Genomic DNA, 18,461 nt, shown 5'->3' with positions numbered 1-18,461 from the left:
TTGAGCTAGAGTTAGCTTGTGTTTTTTGTTTTTTAACGACTGAATTTAACTGCAAAGGCTTTAATTATGGTGAATTATTATAGTTTTATAATAATTCATCAGATTATAGTGTTTACTAAGCAAAATACAAGTCCCAAATTGTATTTTAGCAAGAGATATCCATTCACTGCTCTTAAAATGAAAGATGCTAAATGTTGGTGGCCAAAAGATTTTACTGTTCACAAAAATCTGCTTAAATCGGCTTAAATCTAGGACTCTCCACCATTTGACCCTAGAAGAAGCTTCTCAGATGAAAGGTGAAACATCTTCAAGCAACTTAAAGGAGTCCAGACGCTTTTCTTTCCAAGCTCCTTAGACTACTGTTGACAAAAAGTTCATCTGTGGCTTAAAAAAAGCATAACTGTGAGTTGAAATGTTAAGCAGGCATTAGCTCCTTTTTCTGGATTGAGGACATATAATTTATTTATTATGAAATTACTAAAAAACTAAATATTTGGCACAATAAAAAATGTTTTTGTACAAAGCAACAACTTAATTTCCAATTAAATTACTTTTAGCTATTAAAAAGCTAGCTTACACTTAATTACTGCTATAGCCCAAGCTACATACCACAACATACTTTGCACACTGCCTCTATCTGAGATCAGTACAGGCAACAACTCTCTGTGTTGCTTGTTCCTGACACAACCTCAAAGGTATTTGTGTCTCTTCCCAGGATCAAACTGTGGATCCATGTCAGCAACTAATGATGTGTAGAAGTCACGGAAAGGAGCAGGACAAAACAAAGGACAGGGATATGCCGGGGTGGTGAAAAAGAGTATAAGCACAGGGGGAAAAACACAATGGGAAGAAAAAAAAAGGGTTAAGAGAAATAAGCCAAATCTGAGATTGTCTGTGTTTGTGTGTGTAGACGTTGTGCAATAACTAAAGAAGTCTCCCTTCTTTAGTGCCGTACTTTATAAAGGGCAGAGAGATAAACTCCACATGGTAATGTTTAAGACAAGTGTGTCAAATCAGCCCCGAGGAGGAGGAAGAGGAGCAGCGGGAGAAGAGTTTAGGTGAGGAGAGGATTGGAGAGCTTGGCAGGGGGCTGGGTGTAATATTTCAGTGTTTTCTCTCTCACTCAGGCACAGTGGGACGATCAAATACAGGGTCAAAGGCCAACCCACCCCCATCTGCTACCATACGCTGTGTAACAGGTCACAGCTCTGTGTGTGTGTGTGTGTTTGTGTGTCTGAGGGAGGAAGAAAACACATAGTGCGCAGATGACACAAACAGTCTGCAGTTTTAACTGCCTTCGAGTGCCTTAATGAGGAACAGGCTTGTGTTACCATGGTTACAAGAAGATTTGCATAAATTGCGCGTATAGATTTCTTATGATATAGATTCATTATGCACACAGAAGAGGAGACAGACCCTCCCAGCAGCTTGAATCCTGTTGTTTCAGCATGTTTCACACCAAACATGATGTTTTAAGCAGCAAAGCATTTGCAAAGATCAACTGATGAAACGACACAGACAGATATGAATATGTTGTCAGTTGACAATGTTTCATCTTCATTGAAACGTTCGCTTAATGACAGAGCTTATCAGCTCAGACTGTTCCAGAAGGATTCCCCAGCTTACTGCCATTGTCTGTGTGCAGCTGGAGGGTTATGATTTAACTTTGCATTAACAGCCATACGGACTTTCCTGAAATCCTGACAATATGTTACACTAACTGGTTGTCCTCCTTCTCCTCCTTTGGCAAACATTTGTGGGTTTCCACTGTATAAGTGTACTCACATGATAAACGTGAGTCGACGCTTCACAACAACGGGCAGGTTTCTTGAATTTGCAAGGATGCATTTCATATGTATACATGTATATCCAACATGTTTATTACATCTCTCACACAAATGTATTTTAGTCTTGTACCTTTCATTTATTCTTGAAGGACTTTTTCTTCGAAGGAGTTGAGCTTCACCCTCTAGAAACTATTTTAGTTTTGCCTTATAAACATTACTCCAGGTATGGATTTCTAGAAGTTGATGGTAAGTAAAAATGAACTACTAAAATACTAGTGAGAAAGAGCTGACATAGTGTTTTGGTTGGTTATTTTTTATATAGGCTCACTTTACAGCAACGGGAAAAGCAAAGGGTAAGCTAACTGAAGTTAGCAAACATTAACTACTAGCTACGAAACGATGAAGTAATCTAGTATAATGTGAGTTAAGATTTTTTGAAGTATTTTCCCTGTGTGTGGTTCACAAATACAACAACCCCCCAAGACTTACAGCTTCGTCCTGTACTAAGTGGTGGCACCAGCAGCACTGTAGCAGTTAAACAAGCTAACACAAGCTGGGGGATAAGATGGCATTTAGCGTGGTGAGTTAGTATCTAAAATCTACAATATCATGTAGTGAGCGGCATTATGAGGTATGAATTGAGACTATTTGTTGGCATTTTTGTTATTTTAAACAACTAAAGGCATGCAGAATTGTCTGGTAGTTATTCTTGCTTCTAGTGCACCTGTGAATGTAAACATACCTATCACTCAGTGTGTCTGTGCAGGTTCAGTCATCCAGGTCATGGATGGAGCTTGAAAAAAAGAAAAGCGACTAGATCTCAAGCTGGGTCAACACACCTGAATCAAATGATTAGTTCATTACCAGGCCTCTGGAGAACTTCAAGACATGTTTAGCCATTTAAATCAGCTGTGTTGGATCAAGGGCACATCTAAGACCTGCAGGACACCGGCCCTCGAGGCCTGGAGTTTGACGCCTATGATGTAAGCCAAGGTGTGAAAAAGGGTATGGGTCATTATCAGCAGAGGTTTCGAGTGAAACCGTTGTGAGACCTTCCCTCACCAATCATGTGACCCATTGAGATCAATTGGCACAACTTTTTAAAGAAGTCCAGCTGCTTTTCTTTCCAAGTCCTTCGACTATCACTCAGTGACGCTGATACTGATAACATCATAAACATGTTCAGGAAGTACAGCTCTGATGTAAGATTTAAGGGCAGATTTATAAATATTTGTATATCCTACCAGTGTGTTCATATTTTCATTGGGTTACAACATAAAAAAGTAGGTCTTGTCCATTAAAAAGAACCAGGGCTGTGGCTCTGACAGTGGACACTTGGTTACTAATGAATGAAACACTGCAGGTATTAACCCTTTTTGGTCTAAGTCGTTATCATTGATGAGTTTGCCCTAATCCTGTGCTTTCAGAACATGATGTTTCTGTTCTTTTCAAAAACTGTGCTCCCAGGTCAAAATGTACAGGTTAGGGTTAACTCCCAGCATTATTTAGACCTCAGATGGTTAACATGAGTATCACATTAGTAAGGTAAAATAAAATCAAGGTATGTACATTGGATCAGAACAGGAAAGGAATTGGATCAGTGCATTTACGGGGAGAAGAAGCCACAGGAACAAAGAAAATCAAGGAAGGAGTGCAGTACAGTTTATATATTATATTTAAAGACAATTTAAAGTTTTGGTTTTAAAATATCACAGTAGCCATCACTACTGGTAGTTATTTCTGAGTCCTATGCCATATCAACAAAAATATTTTTTATCAACCGTTTTAAATGCAAATAAAAATGTCAACAAATAATTACAATCACGTTCTATTTATAAGATGCAGAAATATATACACAGATACTGTGACTAATATTTGCACACATATTTCCAGCACTACTTGTTGTTTTTATAAGACCACATAAACGTCACACTAGAGCAGGGCGATATGGCCAAAAATATTTATCACGATATATATTTGAAAATTTGCGATAACGATATAACCGACGATATAATTGATGCGAGACAAAATACAACTCCACAACATTACTAGCGCAAAAAGACAACCTTCCATTTATTTTCACTTAAACAAGAAGCTGGTTTTTATGTACATTAAAGCTTTATAAAAATGTAACAGTGCAAATGCAAATTCCTTGCTGAAAGTTTAACCAAAAGGCATTTCCAGTAGAAATGGGCTGACATATCCTGAGCATAACCATGTATAATATCCACTGAAGTTAAAAAGAGGTGCTTTGCAACATTAAACTGCAGTGTGCAGTACGTATTTTTCGGACCATAAGGTGCACGGGATTATAAGGCACATTAAGCGAAACAAAGCAGTCAGATAAATCAAACTTTATTAAACTCATTCTTCTTGCTTCCTCCACTTCTGTACCATTGATTCATTAATGTTGAATTCTCTGGCAGCTGCTCTATTCCCATGTTGTTGCAGTATATTAATGACTAACCTCGTATTGTGGATGGATTATCTCAGTTGTTCTCCTGACTGAAGTTTGGTCCGTTTACAGCATCCTGCCATGCGATTGCATTTGTCTCTAACCATGAAGAACCTTCACGTTCACTTTTATAAGTGGAAAAGTGTTAGTGTTCGTCCTCCAGCTTCACTGTTTATGTTATGCTAACATAGCTGTGTCGCTAGCGATCACGTAGCACATCATTATATAGCAGCTAGCCCAACTTCAGTAACCCTACAAACGTCACTGCTGTTTAGTTTCCTGTCTTCATTTATGTTGGAAGTGATAGCAGAGCTGTACGTTTGATTTTTTTCAGAAATCTCTCAGTCAGAACATGCAATATCATGCTTAGGTAACTAGCGAAACTAGCGAGCTAACTTCCGCTAGCTTCCTGCTAACTTCTAACTCCGTTAAATGTAATAACTTTTGTTTTCATGGATGCCTGGAAGTTAAACTTTATAGTTACACCTGGTAAAGCAGCAATGCTGATCGTTTTATTAAAGATGAAAGAATTTAGACAGTTTTTAACTCTAAGTGATGCTGCAGTGTTGTTTGACCTGAAACATACGGAGTTTAGGACCCAGATTACTCCCAGATTTAAGAGCATCTTAGTCCGACAAATACGACAATAACAACGGCTGCTTGCATGTTCTGCAAAAAAATGTGCTTTGTTGTGTATCTGACGGACAAACACCAAACCAGTTCCACATCACGGAAGTTGCACCATTTTTACAAACCAATTCTGGTTCATCTGTTTCACTCAACAATCGGCCATGTGCGTATGAAAACAAAGGCACTGCGCATGCGCGTTTTACTCCCATTCTATCGCGATATTTCATTTTCCTATCGTTGCCTAACATTATACCGGTATTACCGTGAACGGTATAATATGGCCCAGCCCTACGTCACACAATCAAATACTAAACATGAGTGATCGACCAACATACTGAGCTACACAGACAGCCCCAAAAGGTTGATTCTGTTCATCTGGACGTAACGTTTTCAGTGGGAGAAACCTTTCATTGAGCACGCACTGAGATAAATAGACAGTCCTACCAGGTCTCTTGCCCAGGCGAAGGTTAAGGAGAGGAGAGGAGGGGAGTGAACGAGTGAATCCTTCGATCATCCTGACTTCTGATGCCTCTGAGTCCGTGTTACCTATTGGAAAAGTGACAAAGAGCAAGAGAGAGACACTGCTGCATGAAACAGTGGTGTACATAAGAAGAACTCATCTGTATGTGCCCAAACAAACAGCCACCCATGATCTGCGTGTTTTACAACAATATTAGACGAAAATATTTTGTGTAATATAGCATTAACATATCTATCTTTTTACACATCCATGACATGGCTTCATTGAAACACACAGACTAGAGGCACAGCTTCTGGTCGGAGCACAAAACGACGGGTGAAAAACACATATAATATGAATTTACTGACCACTGGTATTGTTCTTGCGACCTTTGCCGCCCAGTAGCATCTTCAGGCTGTTCCGGAACATGATTGCTCACGATGTCAGCAAACACACATGAGCACACTTCCTGTCAACACTCCTACAGAGATGGAGACAGAGAGAGAGTGTGTCAGTAAACCATTAGAACTAATCACTTCCTTTTCCAGCTGACTCCTTATGTCCAGTCATGTTATGATCCATATGTGTTCCTTAACAGAATCTCATTGCTCTAACAGTTTAATCATCTGCAGTGAATGTCATTTCCTTGTGTAAATGTCTCTGACCGAACTCAGTATACTGCTATAGTGCTATAACATCAATAGCAGCAGGTCCCCAGAGTATCTGAAAGGACACTTATGTAGCTTGGGTGGCAGAAACAGAAAACAGGGAGGAGACGTGGCACTCCTGAATGCCTGAGAATCCTGAATAGAAATATATGTAAGAATTCTGTTGTTGTGCATTGCATCAGTGATAAGCACGGAGGACTAATAAAAGGATAAGGAAATACATCTGTTATAGGATTATGTGCATTATATAGGTTCTGTCAGGTAGAAGATGAATCAGATTTCCATTTATTCTGGCATTATAAAAAGGAGCATGACTTGTTTCTAGAAGAACTTTGGTGGCTTTTAACAGGAAGAAGGCTCATGGAGAACCACCCTCAGGGAGGGGCGGCTGTCTGCCGTGATCGGCTAGGGAAGAGTGGATGAAGACAGGACAAAGAAATGCTGTGGAAGAGAACCAGAGATTAATAATAACACGAGGTGTATAAACACATAGTGAGTGAAACACTCAGGCACACTTTTCGTTTGAAAATGCATCGTTTTCTCTCCGTTTTAGCCTCAGTGCATCATGGGAATCCTCCAGCAGCCTAGACCTTTTGCAGCAAAGTAAGGGAGGATTTAAGCTCATCATTTTTTTGTCAGATGTGTTGATTCATCACATCCAGTTGAAAGCTCCGTGAAGCTAGCAAAGGCGTCATACCGCTGCGATGCTTTAATACATACATAAATGGACTGTTACTTACACAGCCCCGTTCTTTTCTGTTTGATTACTCAGTTTCTTACTACATGCCTCATTCACATACATTCATACTATCAATTTTGACTTAACCCCGTAAGACCCAACCCATCAAAAAACAGCCAGAAAATTCTGTTTTTTTGGAACTGAGATGTTTAATAAACCTTATAACAAAATGCTATATCATGTATATATTTGCTATAGCATGTTGTTTATGGTATATCTTTATTATATATTTATTAGTGCTGTCAGTGTTAACGCATTAATGCTGTCATCACGATTAACACGATTACAATTTTTAAAGGGCTCAACCCATCTGGAGCGCAGAATGGACACACGTTGGACAAACTTCCTGAAATGCGTTAGCAGAGTCATTTCAGGGATTTTGAGTCAGTCTGCGCTCCAGACGGGTTAATTGTTCATCGCATTAGTCGTGATGATGGCGTTAACATGTTTAAGCTGCATTAACGCTGGATGCTGAGTAACCCCTTACATGGATTGATCTGCGTTAACTCATTAACGCGAATTAGCCCGTTTTAACGCGTTAATGCAGATCAGCCTGCGTTAACCCGTTAACGCTGACAGCACTAATATTTATTATATATTTTTTGTATGGCATTTGATACATTGGGCATTTTTGGCAACTTTTTGTTAACAACAATGTTAATTTTAGACAAAAAAGAGTTTTGTCCATAACATTTTGAAATTATGGCAAGTATTGATCATGTTCATGAGATAGAGGTCTCAGAAACTAATGTAGGAAATATGATACAAATGGCATTATAGGGTTAACATTCACACATTCCCCTGGAGAATTCACAGACCAATGGATACATCAGGGGCAACTTGGGGTTCAGCATCTCGCCTAAAGATACTTAAATATACAAACCAAAGGAGCTGTATGCTCTACCTCCTGACCCACAGCTAAACATATATGAGCTCAGAACTTCATTCTAATCAGTCATTTGCTCATAATGGGGTCTAAACACGTGCTGAAATAACCAGAAGTATGTTACAGATATACCATGGCCAGTTAGCTAGTGTTATAGAAATAAGCTCACCAACCCACTTTTGGTGTTAGCAGAGGGTTGTGTGTGGTGCACCCTCTATGAACCTTTATGACCACTGTCTACGACTGTAGCTGCGGACTAAAATCCTTTTTCTACTCTCCAGCCTCCAAGTTTTAGTTGGGAATTCAGTCTTTTCAGAGCACATTTCCAAAGCTGAACAAGGACCACTGTCAGCAGCTGCAGTCCAAGATGGTGGAGGTGGGGTCTATCCATGGAAAACTAAAAAGCTGTATTACATTTAAGAGTTGATTCTACACAGAATCACACATCACACAACATTTCCCTTCTTTGCTCTTTTGCTTTACTACAGTGTGACTTTTGAACACACCCATACTGCTGCCTGGCAATGCTGTTGCTAGGCAACCATCTGCGGTTGCTAAGCAATCCCCTAATGATAATTCATATTGATGTAACCCTTTTTGCCTGGTGGTGTATGCTTCTCTGGTTTATCTGTGCCGTATGAAGGCTACAGAACTTCAGATGTGGGTCACTGTGTCAGTGTGAGGTTATTGATTTTGAGCAAATAAGCAACTCCATGAGACTTTACACAACTTTAACTTAACGTGAAAGACACTCAGGACAAATATGTGAAACTATTCAATTGAAAGATAGTTTGATTTAAAAAACAGATTTCTGACATATATCCTAAAACTGAAGATGGCAAATGCACATCTTTAACCTTGTGACGTCTAAGCTGTCAAACCCTAACCGACCTTGGGCAATCTAATGAATACCTCATTTGTGTTTTATTAAACTGTTCGCCTAAGTCAGCAGGAAAAAAAAAATTTATTCATTCTAACTATATTTTTCCAAAATATAGGGATAGGTTAGGGCTACCACCTACTTCTTAGATCTCAGAGGGGTAAGAAGATAAAGAAGATGTACTCTACATTTCAAGGGCACTGATTTGATTACACGTATGGGTACCTGACATCTGGGAACAAAAGATGTGTTTTAGTGTTGACTTCAGATTTGGGGTTAGCCATGTGGTAGCGAATACGCGCTGCATTAGTTTTGTTGTGTTCCAGCTGTAACTTCATCAGACGACACAGTGTTGTTTGCACTATCAATGTGGGGGGAAGCTGAAATCCCTTCGGTCTTCTCCTGAATGACATTATCGCCACTCCGAAAAAACTCTGAAAAACTCATCTTTTCAAGATGCTGCTGTTTTTCTCTCTGTATAATCTGGGAATCTCTGAGCTCTTATACTGATATATCATTAATGGTAAATACAGGCGCAATTGTACATGCACATCTTTAACCTGACCACACTGGCCATGCTGGTTTCAAAAATTGAGAGTATCCAAGGCAAAATGACGCCAAAGCGTGGTGCACGGTGCTGCTGTCAATTTTAGCTCATGCCTCGTGCCTTTTCGCTCTCCCTGTGTTCTGAACTCTGCTGGTGATCCCTTTCCTGTTCCAGCTCACTTTTCTTCCAATCAGCACTCAATCTACACAGAGCGTGATCTACGTCGAGCTACATACTGTTCGGTTTTTAGGCAAATACCTCTGCAAACAGAAACAAATGCGGTACTATGAATAAGTGGAGTGGAGGAAAGTAAATGTACTTCCTTGTAAAAAATTTAAATAGTTTGTGATGTCAGTTAGAGGGATTATTTTCTTTGTTCCCTGATTTCCAAAATGTGGGAGAATAATGCAAATAAAAACAAAAGTTATATTTCCTGATAGCATAGAGTTAGGGTTACAGTTAGGGAACCCAATGCTGACTTAGACCTCACAGGGTTAATCTCAGTTGGTTCAAAGTATTGCTACATAACAAAACCAAATTGTGTCTTGTGTGAGAGAGCCTACATGGCAAGAGGGACGTTTAAATAACACAGGAAGCCCGAGTCGCAGTGGCATTGCTTCCTCACTGTTTTACTAAGAAAATGTCTCTGCTTCAGGATTTACACTCTGAAAAAAATCCATGTACAACATGCACTGAATAGTTTTAGGACTGGCACTGAAACCACACCAGGGGTTTACAGTTTAAACAGTTTAAGGAAGCACTGACCTCTGGCCCCCTCTGTTGACCATTGCTGATAACAGCAGCATAGATATAGTTTCCACTGGGAAACTGATGTTTTCACAGCACAGCAATTTAATAACTGTACTCTCATTCAGCTTTATTAAACTACCAGTGTGACTCGTGTCAGCAACAGTGCATATTAATTAGGCTTTTACACACACACTAATTTCTGTCATGTTACTGCTGGCTTATTCCAGTTCGAAATACGACATATGGCATAAGGTTTCTATATGATTTATCATTATCGTGTTTTCTTTTTACTGGATATGTCTGACAACCATAAGTCCAAATATAAGACCAAAAATATATATCACGATATACATTTGAAAATTTGCGATAATGATATAACTGACGATATAATTGACACGAGACAAAAAACTTTACAACTCCACAACTTTATTAGTGCAAAAAAACAAAAAAAACAATGTATTTTCACTTAAACAAGCAGCTGTTTTTTATGTGCATTAAAGTTATATAAAAATTTAACAGTGCAAATGCAAATTCCTCGCTGACAGTTTAACCAAAAGGCATTTCCAGTGGAAATTGGCCGACATATCCTCAGCATAACCATGTATAATATCCACAAAACTTAAAGAGGTTATACACACACAATACGGTAATATTATGTTGAAGCACAGTATGTATCACCCCGCGAGGTTCCGCCTACGATAGCCGTAATGCTCCGGCAATCCATCAAGCGGTGCGGCTTCGTAGGTTAGCAAAGTCGTACTGAAACATTTGACAGATTTTCGAGCGCCGTGTACATAAAATCGTTTTGAGGTCAGTAAACACAACCAGAATTCATACACAAGGCACACGGGATTATAAGGGATGCTTTCAGAAAAATCAAAGGACTGATTTTAAGTGTGCCGTATTTTCCAAAAAACACGGTAATAACGACAGCCCGCTAGCATGCTCTACCAAAAATAGTGCTTTGTTGTGTATCTGACGGACGAAAGCTGAACCAGTTCCACACCACTGAAGTTGCAGCAGTTTTAGAAAACAACAACAAACCAACTCTGGTTCATCCGTTTCATTCAACGATCCGCTTTCGCCCTTCTCATTCTCCATCGCCGCCGCCGTGCTTTTTCCGCCATGTGTGTAAAACAAAAGCACTGCGCATGCGCGTTTTTTCCATATTCTATCGTGATATTTTATTTTCTTATCGTTGCCCAACATTATACCGTGAACGGTATGATATGGCCCAGCCGTATTGGCAGGAATATTTTAATCACAAGAAGATCACAAGCAACACTGCTACTTAGACACTGTGTGGAGCCACATGCCCCTTTAGTTCCATTATATTCATAATAAGTGTCACGGTTCGGGGCAGCGGCCGTGTGAAGAGTGGAAGGAGGACTCAAATGCAGCACTTATTCAGACGTGAAGGGTGATTTATTAACAATACCAGACATAAAGTGGAGATGGCAAACAGAACTAAGGACGAACTAACTGGGAGAAACTACACAAAGAAATAGCAAACCTGAGCATGAAGGGAGAACAGCAGGGAGAGCACGCAGGGGATTACACCAGGTATGAACACAGACGACGCGACGAGGAGCAGAGGAAAACACACACTAAAGTACACAAAGAGACACTGGGAAATCACACACAGGTGGGAGACACAGCTGGACCTGATTAACCTGACGAGACAGGGGAACACTAACACCAGGGACCAATAGAGGGAGCACAAACCCAAAACCCAGTATCTAAAATCCCAAAACACAAACCATCCCAAAACAGCCCAAGAATAATAAAGAGAATAATAACAATAAGGAACACAAACACAAAGTCACTGAGTCATGGCTGCAGGACCATGACAGTACCCCCCCCTCAAGGGCTGGCCCCCGACAGCCACAGAAACACACCACCAGATCCGGGCGGGCGGCAGGGGGCCCAGGACGGAGGGACCGGGCCAAGACCAAAGACGGAGGCCCCAGAGTCCCAAACAAATGTTCACAAAAAAAAACTCACAGGGGAGCAGAGTCCAAAACACAGTTCAGGTGGCCGGCCACGAAGAAGGCCGTGACAGCGCGCAAAAAGTTCAGGGGGCCGACCGTGCGGAAGGCAACGGCGGCCACTCAGGCGAAGAGGGTCCGGGGGCCGGCCGTGCGGAAGGCAACGGCGGCCGCTCAGGCGAAGAGGGTCCGGGGGCCGGCCGTGCGGAAGGCAACGGCGGCCGCTCAGGCGATGGCGGTCCGGGGGCCGGCCGTGCGGAAGGCAACGGCGGCCAGTCAGGCGACGGCGCCCGGCCACTAGCCTAGCCAGCGGTCTAGAAAACGGCCGTTTAGCTCCAGACCCAAACGAGGCTGGGCCAGGCGAGGCTGAAGGCATGGAAGCCGGGGCCGCAGCGGGCGAAGATGCTGAAGACGCTGCTGCAGGCGATGATGCGGATGCTGAAGACGCTGCTGCAGGCGATGGTGCGGATGCTGAAGACGCTGCTGCAGGCGATGGTGCAGACACGGAGGCTGGACCAGACGAGGATGCAGACACGGAGGCTGGACCAGACGAGGATGCAGACACGGAGGCTGGACCAGACGAGGCTGATGAGGATGCTGAAGCTGGACCAGGCGATGCTGATGAGGATGCTGAAGCGGAGGCTGGACCAGGCGATGCTGATGAGGATGCTGAAGCGGAGGCTGGACCAGGCGCAGTGGGTGAAGATGAGGATGCTGTGGCCGAGGATGCGGGCACGAAGGCTGGACCAGACGAGGATGCAGACACGAAGGCTGGACCAGGCAATGCTGAAGCAGAAGCCGGACCAGGCGATGCTGAAGCCGAAGCCGGACCAGGCGTGGATGAAGCTGGAGATGAAACCGGGCCAGGCGTGGATGAAGCTGGAGATGAAACCGGGCCAGGCGTGGATGAAACCGGGCCAGGCGTGGATGAAGCCGGGCCAGGCGTGGATGAAGCCGGGCCAGGCGTGGATGAAACCGGACCAGGCGATGAAGAAGCTGTAGCTGAAGCCGGACCAGGCGATGAAGAAGCTGTAGCTGAAGCCGGGCCGGGCGAGGACGAAGCTGTAGCTGAAGCTGGGCCAGGTGAGGATGAAGCTGGACCAGACGAGGCTGAAGCTGAAGCTGAAGCTGAAGCTGGGCCAGGTGAGGACGAAGCTGGACCAGAACCAGGCGAGGCTGAAGCTTCAGGCTGAGGCGTGGCAGTAGCAGGTGGTAGCGCTGCAGGTGATGATACTGCAGGAGGCGGCGCTGCAGCCACAGGTGGAGAAGCAGCCACAGGTGGAGAAGCAGCCACAGGTGGAGAAGCAGCCACAGGTGGCCGGACGGGATCCTCGGGCCCCCCAGCCGACGTGGCAGTCAGTGTGGCATGAGGCTGGACGGGCTCCTCGGGCCCCCCAGCTAGCGAAGCAGGAGGCTGGACGGGCTCCTCGGGCCCCCCAGCAGGCGAAGCAGGAGGCTGGACAGGCTCCTCGGGCCCCCCAGCAGGCGAAGCAGGAGGCTGGACGGGCTCCTCGGGCCCCCCAGTAGGCGAAACAGGAGGCTGGACGGGCTCCTCGGGCCCCCCAGCGAAAACAGCCGCAGAACCAGTGGGCACCGGGGCCCCCGGCACACATGAAACAAAACCAGTAGGCACGTGGGCCTCTGGCACACATGAAACAAAACCAGTAGGCACGTGGGCCTCTGGCACATATGAAACAAAACCAGTAGGCACGTGGGCCTCTGGCACATATGAAACAAAACCAGTAGGCACGTGGGCCTCCGGCACACATAAGGAGGGCTGCAGCTGCGCAGAGCACTGACCCTGCTCAGGCAGTGACAGCCCGGTGCAGTTCACAGCTGGCATCTTGGCCTCCAGGGGTCCAGAGTAAGCTGAGGGCAGAAACCCAGCCTCTGGGGAAGCCCCGGAGTGAGCAACAGTCTCTAATGTTGCCAGCTTTTGAGGAACAGGTCCGTAGTGAAACAGTTTGTCTCCCTGCTCAGAAACAGCGGTGGAAAAGCAGTGTGAAAATTGTGACTCAGCCATTAACTGAACTACGGGTTGCGGTGATGCAAGCGGTGGTGGTGGCTGAGTGGCTAACTGGAGCGGCGGCAGAACAGGTAATTGTGTCCTTGGGGAGGCTAGCGGTTGAGCTACAGACTGGGAGGCTTGTGGCTGGACACAGAACTGAGCCGGAGAATGGCGATAAAGTCCTGGCTCAGAAGGGGCGGCAGAGAAACAGTCTCTCGGTTTTACAGAGGGTTTGTACACTCCCACTTGCGAAGGATCTGTTACCACGAAGGTGGGTAAGCGACCCGTACAGTCTCCCATCCCGCTCTGAATAGCCCCAGAAAACAAAGTCCCGGAATCTGGGGAAGCCCATGCATCCCGCTCACTCACCGCCTCAGGCTGCTCGGAAGTAAATGCAGACGGGGGGTGAAGTCCAAGGTCCAAAAGGAGAAACTCCTGCTCCCACGAACAGAGCGAGTCCAGAAGCCATGGGAGACCGGTCACCAGACGCTGTAGCCGCCTCTCTATAGCGCGCTGGGACGTGCCACCCGGGCTTTCCAGCCACAGGTCGATCAGCTCCTGTGTGGCATCGATGAGTGTCTCCCGTAGCTCCCTGGACGGATTAAGCGCTGCTGGGTCCATCTTGTGGTCGCGTCGTACTGTCACGGTTCGGGGCAGCGGCCGTGTGAAGAGTGGAAGGAGGACTCAAATGCAGCACTTATTCAGACGTGAAGGGTGATTTATTAACAATACCAGACATAAAGTGGAGATGGCAAACAGAACTAAGGACGAACTAACTGGGAGAAACTACACAAAGAAATAGCAAACCTGAGCATGAAGGGAGAACAGCAGGGAGAGCACGCAGGGGATTACACCAGGTATGAACACAGACGACGCGACGAGGAGCAGAGGAAAACACACACTAAAGTACACAAAGAGACACTGGGAAATCACACACAGGTGGGAGACACAGCTGGACCTGATTAACCTGACGAGACAGGGGAACACTAACACCAGGGACCAATAGAGGGAGCACAAACCCAAAACCCAGTATCTAAAATCCCAAAACACAAACCATCCCAAAACAGCCCAAGAATAATAAAGAGAATAATAACAATAAGGAACACAAACACAAAGTCACTGAGTCATGGCCGCAGGACCATGACAATAAGCCAGATACCTAGATAGCTAACATCTCCAAAGCTGAGATTACTCCAAAACATTACAGACAGATGAACAGGACTACAGACTGGAGGTAAAATAGATACATTTGAAGTTTGATTTTTGGTTGAACGCTATGTCACAATATGTGAGCATAACATTAGCAAAGAAATCTAGATGTCTGATAAGGTGAATAGTGTTACGAAAATAAAAGCTATGTCATTGTCTTACCAGGATGGTTAACTGTAGTGTGCTGTACAACATCAAAACTACCAAGTGATCACAAGAAGTCATCTGTAATTCTGATTTTCTTCCATTAACATTTTTTTCTGCTTTTACCGACCCTAAGTTACAGTAAAGTAAACCAACTGCACTCGTAGTGTCACAGGTGTGCTACTCAAATATAAAGCTTAACAAAAAAGAGCATCACTGTTTTTCAGTTCTTTTTGTCCAGTTCTTTTTGTTGGGGTGTTGGGGTTACACTGGAGGTAAACCTTAGGTTTAAACTGCACAATCTTTAACACACACATTATTTAATAATGGAAATGTAGGCTTCCTGCAATTATGAGGTGGGATCCACATGACAAGCAAATTTAATTCAAATGACTGACACAGCACTACCTGTTTCCTGATATAATCTAAAACGAATCCAATGTATGCTGGGAGACTTCACTACATCAACAATTTAAAGTTGAAATTTCAAATATTTTCCTGCTTTTAACAGTCCTACATGAACCCTGTTAGGATTAAGTCACCATAGGTAATAAGCTACATTATACTTATACAACCAGAAATGTAATAATAAAAACGTTTTTTGGAAGGAGAAGAAGAAAAGAATCATTCTAACTGACACACATCAGAAAGTATTTATAGTGGATCCAAAAAATGGTTTTTTTTCTTCAAAACATTCAGATCTAAAACTGCCCATGTGAACAAACCTGTCAACCAAAGCAGCCACATGGTGTAAGAAAAGCAGTAAAAATGCTTCTGAATGCCATAAAATTGGGCTTATTTTAAACTTTTGTGCTGACAAATAAAGATATGCTAGAAAAATAAAGGTAGTCAAAAAATATTGACTTTCAGTTCAGTCTTTATTAACTGTGTTATACTTTAAGCTATAAAAGGCACAAGTAGTCAGCTAAGCGGGCACCCTTATGCCTTTCCTGATGACTGTAACTCACATTCATCACTGAAGACTGCCTGCCCTTTCCTCACCATGCAGGACTCACAAAGCTGCATCACGTTGTGAAGCTGCTGAAGTAAAATCTTTTTGGACATATTTACAGTCTTAGTGAGTTTGTACTTATTGACTACAGACATTCAAAAATACCACAGCGGTCTGTGCATGCCCTAAATCATTTCAACAACAAACACTGTCGTGATGGAAGAAAAGACTTTATGAAATATGTGCACACATATATGTATGACACATTTCCATCCAAACTTGTGCTGCCAGTTTGAGTCTGAGCAGCTCTTTCTCCATCGGCTGTTTTTATTTCCACTTTTTTTCTTCTTTTCTTTTACTGTTAGTCTCATATTCCATGGTTTCGATTTCTGTTTTTTCTGGAAAGACACACACACACACACACACACACACACACACACACACACACACACACAAAAACACACACACACACACAAAAACACACACACACTCACACACACGCGTGCATAAAGGTACATGATGGATGAGGAAACCACTCAGCATATCATCATTACTGTGAGCAGAATGTGGCAGAGTCTCTATGCTGTCCAAGCCTCTTCCTCTTTTCCTCTCCCTTTGTGTTTGACTATGTTTTCTCTTGGGAACATTCTCCTTTGTGTGTGTGTGTTTAGTGTGTGTGTGTGTGTGTGTGTGTGTGTTTTTTGTGTGCCCAAGGGAGAGTGGATCAGGTGCTACTACCAGGTGCACTATGAGCAAGAGAGCGAAGTGACTCCACAAGGACGAACCTTTCTTCAGTGAGTGTGTGAGGAACATGTGTGTGCAGTCAGATAAGCCACTGCTGTCAGTAAATAACACTTTCGAATGTTTAATTTCATTCTTGAAGAAAAGCATAGTGCTGAAATTAATTTAGCATAACATTCATTCCCAGTGCAACCTCTCTTGGCAGCAGATATTTCAAAACCTGAGCAAATAAACCCCATGGCTATCTGCGAGGGGAGTTTAGGAATAAGCCTAATCCATGTCTGAGAAAGAATCCCACAAAGAGCTTCTAGCTGCAGCAGCTAGAGGACTACTGGCTCTTTAGATATGATGCACACACAGCAGTGACTAGCTCAGCCTTGCATGGGTGTGTAATGTGTGTCAGTGTGCTAATCCTTGAAGGGAAGTAAGCTGGAGTGACGGGACTGAGTCTAAAAAATAAAAACCCAGACACCCCCCCAATCGACAGCACGCGCATGACTGAACTGCAGCACATATATTAATACGACAGTGCATGTGTCTGGGAAATGAGAGATGTTGGCCTTCTTATGTAAATGCACTGAAGACAAATTAGACAATGGAAAATAGACCACGAGTCCTTTGTGTCTGCCTGAGATGGAAAAATGAGAAGGCAAGCAATAACAAACATAAAAATGTTCACGTACACAAATGAAACAAAAGGAGAAGACAGGGGTTTGATGAGAAAAATGTTTTTGTATTTACCACATAAGAAAAGTCACCAGGATTGTAGTAAAAGCATTTTAGATCCGTTTTTTTAAGCTTGGTCTCACTTTTGTTTATCAAATTGCCAAAAATGAGAGAAAAATACACAAACTTCTGTTAAGTGAGTTAACATAAACTTTGTCTACTTACACGCATGGTTTGTTACACAAGGAGGCTGTGGAGCCTGTGTTTTGTACTTCTATCAAACTGAAAGAACGGTAAACCAGTGCACTGATTCAGACAATCATAAAGCAACAGTAACTATTATTTTGGCCACCTGGGTAAACAGAATGAGCTGTAAAAATGCTTTTATAGCCAACGTGCCAGCCTAGCTCTTTGTCAGGCAAATGTTAACTATTATGCATTAGGTCTAGCTCATCTAAGTCCCTGTTAGCAGATGATTCAATAATTGAATAAGTGACAGAATCAACACCAGCAAGCTACACTATCAGAATTCTTGGAGCATGGGCCATGAAGGAGGAGCGGTGGCAGGGATCTTTCACTGCAGCTTGTGAAAGCTAGAAGATGTAGACCCAGATTTGTTAGCTTTACTCTCAGACTCCCCCCGAGTCGGCTGCTGTTTCGGCCTCTCTTCAATCCCAGTCTCCACTCGCAGACATCCCACGGTGGAAGCAGAGCAGTAGGTAAAGCCAGTTGTAATTGTAAGATGGGCTTTATGTAAACTCTCTCTTTTCTACACTTTTTCATTCAAATTATTCTTAAAGTTTAAATAAAAAATGTACATGAAAAGAGATATTTTTAACTTATAACTGATAACAGCAAGATAATTGTTAGTTTCATAAATAATTATGATCAATAATACTGACCATAATGATCCTAATTATGATTTCTACTTTAATCAAGCAGCCTCAGAAC

General features: G+C 43.2%; 2 protein-coding genes across 2 annotated transcripts in view; both read right to left on the bottom strand.

The window, feature by feature from the left end:
* tanc2a (tetratricopeptide repeat, ankyrin repeat and coiled-coil containing 2a) overlaps positions 1-18,461 on the bottom strand; it is a 57,917-nt gene that overhangs the window by 27,166 nt on the left and 12,290 nt on the right. Inside the window, exons 2-3 of the mRNA XM_086287924.1 lie at positions 5,701-5,813; positions 5,317-5,418 (exon numbers count right to left, since the gene is read on the bottom strand). Coding sequence (XP_086144050.1) covers positions 5,317-5,418; positions 5,701-5,761 — 163 coding nt within the window. The 5' untranslated portion in view covers positions 5,762-5,813. The remainder of the gene's footprint in view (positions 1-5,316; positions 5,419-5,700; positions 5,814-18,461) is intronic.
* LOC147331726 (uncharacterized) lies at positions 10,674-14,419 on the bottom strand. The gene is made up of 4 exons (XM_086290504.1): positions 13,448-14,419; positions 12,410-13,216; positions 12,138-12,375; positions 10,674-11,134 (listed from the first exon to the last, which is right to left on the bottom strand). Exons 1-4 carry the CDS (start codon positions 14,417-14,419, stop codon positions 11,094-11,096), a joined length of 2,058 nt encoding a protein of 685 aa, XP_086146630.1. The 3' UTR covers positions 10,674-11,093.

Source organism: Aulonocara sp. 'chitande type north' Nkhata Bay, linkage group LG4 (genome assembly GCF_057382095.1).
Source record: "Aulonocara sp. 'chitande type north' Nkhata Bay isolate Kocher_YH1m ecotype deep benthic linkage group LG4, A_spYH_male_GT1.1, whole genome shotgun sequence".
NCBI classification, from domain to species: Eukaryota; Metazoa; Chordata; class Actinopteri; order Cichliformes; family Cichlidae; genus Aulonocara; species Aulonocara sp. 'chitande type north' Nkhata Bay.
This window is presented reverse-complemented; position numbering and strand designations above follow the sequence as displayed.

Bases quoted from the DNA above. Each gene is read 5' to 3' on its own strand.
- LOC147331726 (XM_086290504.1), bottom strand. From the start codon at position 14,419: ATGGACCCAGCAGCGCTTAATCCGTCCAGGGAGCTACGGGAGACACTC. The intron at 12,376-12,409 runs GCATCGCCTGGT...CATCCTCATCAG, and splicing joins CCGCTTCAGCATCCTCATCA to CCTCGTCTGGTCCAGCCTCC. The intron at 11,135-12,137 runs GTTTGGGTCTGG...TTATTATGAATA, and splicing joins GCCTCGCCTGGCCCAGCCTC to TAATGGAACTAAAGGGGCAT.